Here is a 9,351-nt window from a genome sequence, read left to right on the forward strand (position 1 = left end):
AAACGTTCCAACGTTGAAGATCAAAAAGTTAACAATTATGTTCATGTGGATAGTCTCATATTGTCATTTCTTCCCAACCGAGCTCTCGAGCTCGTCTCTCCCATATTTCTGAAGCCTTGAGCTCTTCTGCAAGTTGCCCTTGAGCCCTCTCCCTTGCTTCTTCACAAGTTTCCACTCCTGCAGTACATTTTTCAGCTTCTTTTTGGTAGTGTAAAGAGACACTCCTAGCAGTTCTCAACAACTCTTCGCTCCGTTGCAGGGTTTCATTTGCAACAGCCTCCTGCAAACTTAGCTCTTCCGACATCAATGCGACGATATCCTTCTCCATTTCTTCTTTCATTTCTGGTTCATGTTTTCCACAGTCTGCTTCACAGCAAACTCATAATAAATGACTGAATGTATAACATTTTACAAACGCAGTGACTTCTTAAGCCGAACACCTAATTGCAGAGACAATTTGATCGTTTTCATGAAAAACTGAAGCACCAAGTTTAGAAATTTAAGTAACAGAAATGGATGCAAGGCAAAATTGAACTGACCTGTAAATGAGCTGTTGATGATATCTGTTGAAGTGACATAGGAACAAGGTCAAATATATGTTGGAAAAAAATTCCACTATACAATCATGCTTTAGATACAGACAGAAACAAAAGATTAACATAATATCACATTAACGATTACAAGTATGTTTCTAGATCAGAATTTCACAATTTAAACATGAAAATGGTTAAAACTTTAACACTAAATTACACAGTTCTCACTGTAAATCCGAATATAGTGAAGTGTAACATGTTCTGCCAAAAACAGAAACATACCTTTCTTCAAACATATTTGGTAAACACATAGATTTGCAATCATTGAAAAGGGAATCTCACCTATAGGTACGAGGGCAGATTCATCTGAACAGTCACAAAGACATGGAGGACATGAACTAGTCTCCATAATAAAGCGCCAATGTAGTGATTGACGTACGGTGTAACCAACCAAACACACACCAACCAAAACCAAAGCCAGCCTCGCAGCACCATTAGAACAAAAGCCATGGTCTTGAGGATGAGCCATCTATCTATGCCCTAGAAGAAAAGCAAAACCCAACTCTGGTCTGATCCCAAAAGTGCAGGCTGCCCAAGATCAGAAATCAAAAACTTAGTTCAGAGATCTGAATAACACACTCAGAATTGCAGTAAAAATCCAATCTATGAAAGCACTTTAATAACTTTGTAACAAAAAAAAAAAAAAAAACGTTTAGAGCTCAGATAATGAAAAAATTATTGGGGAAAGAAGACAGGGCATGATGGTCTTTTATACGCGTATACCAGCGTATCCGATACGTATCCCCGGTACTGGACTCACCAGAGAAGTAGTGTGGTATGCCAATTAACCTATATAGGAAACACAAATCGGAGACAATGCATGCGAGTATCTGAAAAGCATAGTAGAAGTGACATGTTTTGTTGGTGTTGTTTAGCTTAATCAAGAATGTTGCTTTAATGATCGTCTTTGCTTAAAAACAGAGGACCTTGTTTTCTGAAAGACTAGTTTCCTCCCTGTTAGATCCAAAGTTACCTTATCAATGGTGAACAACCTCGAAATATATCATTTCAGGGTATTATAGAAACGAAAAGGCAAAAAAGATTGATTTCGAGTCCAACATTGTATCATACTGCACAATCTACAAGAGGAACTGCAGCAGCACAACTGTTCTGTATACTGAACAAAAATCTGATAACAAAAATAACAAAAGCCAGAGTATTTTCCTATGCTGAGAGCACTTTGAACAACAATTGATGTGTTAATCTCCTATTCAGAACTCAAGAGAGACTATGAACATGCAACTATCAAGTACATATCAGATGAAAAGATTTCCCAACCCAATTGCTAGGCAGCCTATGTTCATATGCTAAAATAATCAGTCTACTGTACGACCTTGCATAATCAATTTGATTGCTGAACTTTATCGTTAGTTTCATGCCAAACATCGTCATTGTCTGTGTCATCCGAGTCCGCTAGCTTGTCAAAGAATGAATCAAGGTACCACGGGCAACGGTCAGTCCAACCCTTGCCAGAACGGGCTCGCCACTTTTGGTCAGCTATCATTTCAGGTGAAAGACCCCATTCTGTTAGCTCTTCCTCAGTGTGATGGACTGCTAAGCTGTACTCTCCGCCAGCTCCTAATTGCATTACTCGAAATTCACAGTTTCCAAAATTGTTTAGGTGCTCAAATTGCTCTACAGACCACTTGAACCACTTCATGAGGAAGACACGCGATGTTAACCCATGTGATACAATTACAAGATTGAGGTCATGGCAAGGGTTGTGGCGAAGCCTGTTCATGTCTATGTCCCTCCATAAAGATTCAAGAAAACCTGCAATCATCTGTCTCATTAGGCCATACATTCATTTCTTTACACAAAACACGTAAATCTAAAACCATAATGCAACAATCAAATTTTCTATTTTAAAACACTTTTTAGAATGTGCAAAACTACAATATATGCTCTCATCACCAATATTTCTGTCATATTGATCTCAGATTCTAAAGTTGGTAGAACTCTGGCTCTTACAAGCAGAGTAAGCATTAGTAATGCGGCAGTTCCTTCAGTAAACTGAAACTCAATTTATAGTTCTCATCATTCACCGTATATCCTTACCTTTAGTATACCCTCCTAATTATGTCTAAAACTCTGGAAAGCATGCATCATTACTCAGTCATCATCATTTCACATAAGAAGCCATCATTTTCTAAACAGAGATGTTTCTTATCAAGTTTCGGCTCTAAAGAAACATAAGTTGCAGATCTCATTTCCATACAAAGCTAAGCCAGAATTCAGACACTACCTCACTTGCCCTCTTTCCTATCAATCCAAAGCTAACTTAAACATCAAGCCAAGTCTATAACCACATCCAAGAACCAAGCTCAAACTCAATATCCACAACTCACCGTTACCCCAATTCAAGTACCAAATCGAGTTTCGCCTATATACTAAACTACTAAATCTCACGCTTTCATTCAAAACCAAACCAAATTTCTAACTCAACCCTTAACTCACCATCACCCCAATTCAAGTATCAACTCGATATTAACCTATACAGAACTAAATCTCAAGCTTTTCATTCAAAACCAAACTAAAAATTAAGCAATGCTTAATCTAATACACAAAACAATAAACAAACTAAACTTTTGGACCCTCACTACAGACACAAACAAACAAAACTTGATCTAAAATACTCCAAATCATCAATCTTTCTTTATGCAAATCAAAATGCACATACACACAAACTCCATGCATCAATCGAACCGAACACCGAAACAAACGATCATAACACAACTCACTTGAAACGCGATCGTAAACATCAGCGGCGGACTCCCCTTCCGGAAACCTATAAAAGAATCTTCCAAACTTCTCCCTGGTCTGCTTAATCGCCGTCATTCTCTCCTGCACCTGGAAATTCCCGAAATCCTGCTCCCTTATCCGGCACTCCTCCCTGACGCCGATGACACGTTTCCGCGAGAACGACCGTCCGATCTGTGACAGCGTCGACCGCGTGCGCTCGTAGGGGGAGACGTAGAAGCAGACGCGCCACTCGGGGTGGTTGGAGTCGTTGTCGGCGGAGATGACGCGGCGGAGCTGGGCCCCGGCGAGCTCGGCCTGGGCCAGGCCCTGTTCGGTGAGAGGGATTTTGTTGTCCGGGGTTGTGGTGTAGGCCGCCGTGTCGAGATTGCCTTGGGATTCGGCGTGGCGCATTAGGATTATGCGTTTGGGGAGACATGGCTGTGAGGAAGAGGGAGATGATGATGATGATGGTGAAGACGATGAAGATGAAGGTCTCCCATTTCTATGAATCGGATGCATGGTTGTTGATCTTGATCGGATTTTTCTGGAGCTTTCTTGCTGATCGGAATTTCAGTCTCTCTCAGTTGTAGCGGTGGTGGTGTTTTGGCATGTAGAAATATGATGTTGGGTTATGTTTTGCTTGGTCTCTCCACTATTTATAGGCTTCCCTAATCCATTTTCATAAAGTTTCCTTTCCCATTTTGTTAATTTACTAATCAAGATTTTAGGTTGTGTAACACTTTTACATAAACTAATACACTTGTTTTAACTTTTTCATGAACAGCCATAGAAAAGCGGGTTTAATGGTTTTTGTCAAGTCGGACGTGTTGTTTAACTTCTAAATAGTTTAAGTGGTATGGTCAGCATTTCACATACGATTAATTTTTCGATTTAAGAAGTCTTTGAGGTCTCCAATAGTGTAAAAATAAAAACGTTTTCATGCATTTTACTTTACGGATGACTTAAAAACTAAATGGTTCTGATCACAATATCAAAAAACTTGTTGATGGACTCTACAAATGACTTAAAAAATGAATGGTTTCAATCATAATATTGAAAAGCTTTTTCATGGACTTTACGAACGACTTAAAACAATAAATGGTTCCGATGTTAATATCTTAACTTCCCATGTTTGAACTAGAGAGACTAATATTGGTCCAAAACTTGGGCAATTATATGAGAAGTGATGATAACTGAGACAAGTTAGTGTGAAGAGAATAAACTTGATGGAAACTGAGATGCGGTGAAGGTCATTGAAGGTGAGTTGCCCACGAAGCAAGAAATGTTCCATTTTGAGAAGCTGGGAGGTTTGACCAATGGCTAGGACTGAGGATTAGCATATATTATCCTTCGAGATTCCGGACGTCAAGTTTGGCTCAGCACCAACCTTTTGCAAGTTGATCAGGAAATTAAGAGGATCAGACAGTTTGACATAATTGGCTAATGGTTATTTTGGATGATCGATCACTTTAGGTTGGATTAGGGGAGTTGAGGATTGGGGTCTGGGGTGGCTTTGCTAACACGGCTACGCCTTGGTGCTGGGACTCACACGGTCTGTGCCTTTATGTTTGGTAATTGTTATGAAGCTGGCCTCAGATTGCGTTTGATGAATTGGTTTGTAACCAGATCAGTGTTGATGACTTGCTATGGATTTTCTTAGTGACCATGCCAGGAAGAAAATGATGAAAAAGGAGGGTAAAATATTGGCAGGAAAAACTAAACTTAACGATGGAGACGCGGGGAATCGAACCCCGTGCCTCTCGCATGCGAAGCGAGCGCTCTACCATATGAGCTACGTCCCCGAACCTGGCGACAGGACCTTCAAGATTTTATTTACTGTATTTCAAAGATTTGGTTAGGCAATTACACTAGGCGAAAATTGAAAATATATTTATATTGTAAACCGAAGAGCTATTGACATGTGTCGATATGTCCGAGTGGTTAAGGAGACAGACTTGAAATCTGTTGGGCTTCGCCCGCGCAGGTTCGAACCCTGCTGTCGACGATCTAATTTTTACATTTTTTTTCTCCTTTTTCTTCACTACAGAAGAGTTGGATAGAGTTAAACTTGACTGTTCCAAATAAAAACTTAAAGAGAATTTGGCATACATACAAGTTAACAGTTGTGATCCATTATATATTTTTGCTCTGTATGTAGCTAGTAATTAATGATAGGCACATTAAACGAATCCCCTACTTTCGCGACTGCCTAACTCTTTTGTTGGAATCAACTAACAGATTAGTTCAGCTTAATTAGCTGCCCACGCACTAATCATGATCAACACGACTCATTAATCAATTCTTGTTACTCCTTAAGCCGCCTTCACCCCTTCAACCTAGGACTTGTTATGCATTGGAGTCTCTCACGGATCTCCTTCTCTTTTGCTCTCTTTGTTTTTATGGTGAAATCTCTTTTGCTCTCTTGATCTCGGATGAAATTCGATTTACGATCGAGCGGTAAAATTAAACTTGCACTACCGGTACCTAGCTTTAAGATTTTTACCAAAAACTTCTAATTTTCACTAATTTAATTTATCCATGCATGTCTCAATGGCCATTTAATTTGGTTTTGCATATTTATTATGTGCTAGATAGTCTAGAATTTATCTATAAGATAGCATGAAAACGAAGTTTATGCTCGTATAAAACTTAGATGTCAATTACCATTTTTTGTTTTTTTGTCATAATAGATGTCAATTGCTTGGACACTTTTTTCCTGACTGATAATCTATCGGTTCGATCAATCATAGAACCCGTTTTTGTTGCATCAAATTACTATATGTGAGGATTTTCATATCATTTCTAGCTGGCAATGACTTGAATCGAAGTCTTGGTCTCTTCGATGATCGAATTGAGCCACCTCTTGATGGTAGCAGCAGGCAGTCAACAATAACCAATCCATCCAAATCCCAGAAAACCTCACCCTTTTCCTCACCCATGAACTTCTTTTAGTTTTGTCTCGATTTCTTACTATATGCGTCACCTTCATATTAGTCCCTCTCAATTCCTTTTAGAGTTGACTGGTGATAACAATATTACCTCAAGCTTATCTCATCAATCATCATATATAAGAGACAAAGATCTATCGGATCATCTACAATTGTCACCCCAATAATTATTTGACTTGCCAGGCTCTCGCATTATATGCGAACATATATCGTATCCAAACTTCAAACATGAATCCCATGAAGGTCATGATGAGTTGCAGCTAGCTTCAATAATTTTCACTAAATATTCAACCCTCATGTGTCATATGACTCATGTCCATGACTAGTTCACATCATTTCTCTATACTACAATACTTCACATTAAATACTCATAACGTATTGTTATAAAATTATACGTTGTACGTGGTAGTCGAAAATTGTAGAATTTGCATAACCGTATTTGTAGACGGATGTATATCCCTTCAATTAGCAACTAGCAGAGGTGAGGTATGCACATACGGTAGATTGGAAATACATCCTAAATATCTTGATAAATTAACTTATCCCATAGGTCGGCCATGCCAATTGAGTAACAATACTAAAAATATCTACCAAGCATTTAGCATTGGAAGGACAAAAGGACCAGCTAGCTAGCTAGCTCTCGCTTCATCGATCCCACTCTGTGCATATTGCTGTTGCATGTGTTGCTTTGCAGGCCAGGTCCTGCATCGCCGGCCTTTTCTGGTTCCTTTCTTCACCTTTGCCCTCCACCTTCTCTATTGCAGAGATTCCACATGCATTGTCCTATTGCTATTGGGATACATTCTCGACCATACTTTTCACTTCACTTCACATATAGTACAATTATCACATTACATTCTTCTTCTGATTGATCGACCAAACGTACTGCAAATTGATGAGGAGAAACACTACAACTTCTAAAGTTCTAATCGGAAATGCTTCGTACAAATGAGGCCGGCCGGCATAGAATTGAAGCTACTCTCACAAACAATAATGCACCCAGATGATAGGTTTGCCTCTATCTCTAATCGATCTAATATAGCCGATTAATTTGATTAATGGCTGATCAAGCATTACTAATAGACGTACGTACTAGCTAGCTAATCTAAACTACGTACAGTTGTCTCATTCTCAAGGCGGCCACTTGACTTAATTGAACACACATCAATCTTGCTATTCTAGCTAAAAGAGCTAACCTCACCCTCATCATCATCAATCTCATCACATATTCACACCACACAATGCTGCTGGCTCCACACATGGTGGTTGTTGTGGTGGTGATGGTGGTGGTGGTGGTGGTGGCTACTCCTCGCCACATGACACCGCCTAAACCCGTCTCCTCCAGCCACCCCCATCTTCCACTGATCCCCATCATTTACACTACTTTCTGTTTCTACATTCTCCTCGACATTACTAATATCTTCAACATCAACTCCTTCTTCTTCAATGTCTTCTTCTTGCTCTTGGTCATGGCTAATGAGATGCAGCCTCAACCGTCCATCTTCGCGATGAGCGCGCAGAATCTCCGGCCTATGGATCCTCACCTCGGTGAGCTCCAGCCTTCCGTCCTTCCTCACCGGCCGGAGATAGAAGTTCGGGTGTCCGTTCTTATTCAAGGAAGAGATCGGCGGTGGAAACTTATTGTTGTCTTTATCCACTGACCTCTTATCTCTCATTCTCCTCCATTCGGATCTCTTGTTCTCACACTTCCTCATCAAGCTCAGCTCAACCTCCTCCTCATCTGGCTCAACCTGATCGTCAACTCGCATGATCTCGTCCGAGCTCTCAAACCCTAGACTCTCCGTGCATGACACAAACCCGTCCTTCCCGCCACCGACTTCGTCTAAGAAGCCGAACCCGCCGATGTCACCGCTTCCTGCAGACACCACCTTGGTCGCAGGAGGCGGCAAAAATGACGGGAGCGGTGGCAAGGAGGTTTGTTTCTTTTCGGACGAAGATTCCAAAACAAGAGGCTGACAGTGGGTGACGTCATTGGCGGTTGGAGTGACTAACCCTAGTAGCCCTCCCGTCAGGGAGGGAATGTAGTGGTGGAGGTTTTCATTCGTGGTGGGGGGAGCAGCGGTGGTTGTTGTGGTGGTGGTGAGGCCGAGAAGAGAGTGAGGGGTTAGCTTTCTACAGAAGCTCATCATGGTTGGGAGGTGAAGAAGGTTGTAATAGGCAGCAGAAGAGAGGAAGATAAAAGAGAGTAGGGGAACGATGAGTAGAACAAAAAGGGTCATGAAAAATGTTGGGTACGTTTTTTAGGGGGGATGAAAAAATGGAGAGGAAGAAGTGGAGGAAGATGAGGTATTAATAGAGAAAGATGAGGATAGAAAATGAGAGAGGGAGGAAGAGAGGAGAAGAGTAGCGGGGGTTATGCATGGTGGAGGAGAGTGCCAGCGTTGCATGAAATAAAGTGGTGAAAAATTATGAGCTGGAGTGATAGAAGGAAAGGGTGCCGGGTCCCATGGTAAGATGGCCTGAGACTTCGCTCTAACATCTGCCTCTGCCTTCCACTAGTCTTGTGCTTCTGTTACACAATCCTCACGATTCTCTGTGTGTATTCAATTTTTCTGTCTCTTTATATTCTTTTGCAATTGCATTTGTTCTTGTTTGGAATTTTCTGGGATTGGTGTCAATTGAAAGCTTTCAACTTTGAAGTGAGGGAAGGCAAAGATGAGATTATTTTGGTGGCATGGATATGCTTCTGGCATCAGTCGCACTGCCAACTGGGGGACTTTGGCTCTTGTGTGTTTATAAAATAGTTTTTATTTTTATCTTTTCAGAAAACAATCCATTGAATAATTTAGACAAACGATACGTTAAAAAGAGTCATTAACAAAATGACTTATCTATCGAACTTAAAAATTAAGAATTTTCATCTACTTAACTAATAATAACACGAAGAAGATAGACACGTGATAAACTAGACTCCGCTATCATATCAGTCAAATATCGAAACTTTGGATATTCACAAACTAATTAACTGTCATAGTGATTTTTTCATTTCCATCATAATGAATATAACGTACAATAATGTCATTGGTGACCAAAGGGACCCCAAAAAA

General features: G+C 40.4%; 2 protein-coding genes and 2 non-coding genes across 4 annotated transcripts; 1 reads left to right on the forward strand and 3 right to left on the reverse strand.

The window, feature by feature from the left end:
* Positions 1-55: 55 nt before the first annotated feature.
* Positions 56-1,062, reverse strand: LOC101303831. The gene is made up of 2 exons (XM_004304973.1): positions 816-1,062; positions 56-363 (listed from the first exon to the last, which is right to left on the reverse strand). The coding sequence occupies exons 1-2, from the start codon at positions 1,060-1,062 to the stop codon at positions 56-58; spliced, it is 555 nt and encodes a 184-aa protein (XP_004305021.1).
* Positions 1,063-1,730: 668 nt separating this feature from the next.
* Positions 1,731-3,854, reverse strand: LOC101306246. Its single transcript, XM_004302415.1, has 2 exons — positions 3,335-3,854; positions 1,731-2,366 (listed from the first exon to the last, which is right to left on the reverse strand). The coding sequence occupies exons 1-2, from the start codon at positions 3,852-3,854 to the stop codon at positions 1,936-1,938; spliced, it is 951 nt and encodes a 316-aa protein (XP_004302463.1). The 3' UTR covers positions 1,731-1,935.
* Positions 3,855-5,064: 1,210 nt separating this feature from the next.
* Positions 5,065-5,137, reverse strand: TRNAA-CGC. Its single transcript has one exon. It is a non-coding gene; the product is annotated as a tRNA-Ala (tRNA).
* A 121-nt stretch (positions 5,138-5,258) lies between these two features.
* TRNAS-UGA lies at positions 5,259-5,340 on the forward strand. Its single transcript has one exon. It is a non-coding gene; the product is annotated as a tRNA-Ser (tRNA).
* Positions 5,341-9,351: the final 4,011 nt, after the last annotated feature.

This window comes from Fragaria vesca, linkage group LG6, assembly GCF_000184155.1.
Source record: "Fragaria vesca subsp. vesca linkage group LG6, FraVesHawaii_1.0, whole genome shotgun sequence".
Taxonomy (NCBI): domain Eukaryota; kingdom Viridiplantae; phylum Streptophyta; class Magnoliopsida; order Rosales; family Rosaceae; genus Fragaria; species Fragaria vesca.

Coding starts and splice junctions, on each gene's coding strand:
- LOC101303831 (XM_004304973.1), bottom strand. CDS start 1,062: ATGGCTCATCCTCAAGACCATGGCTTTTGTTCTAATGGTGCTGCGAGG. Junction 364..815: donor CCAAATATGTTTGAAGAAAG/GTATGTTTCTGT, acceptor GCTGTGAAGCAG/ACTGTGGAAAACATGAACCA.
- LOC101306246 (XM_004302415.1), bottom strand. CDS start 3,854: ATGCATCCGATTCATAGAAATGGGAGACCTTCATCTTCATCGTCTTCA. Junction 2,367..3,334: donor TGTTTACGATCGCGTTTCAA/GTGAGTTGTGTT, acceptor AGATGATTGCAG/GTTTTCTTGAATCTTTATGG.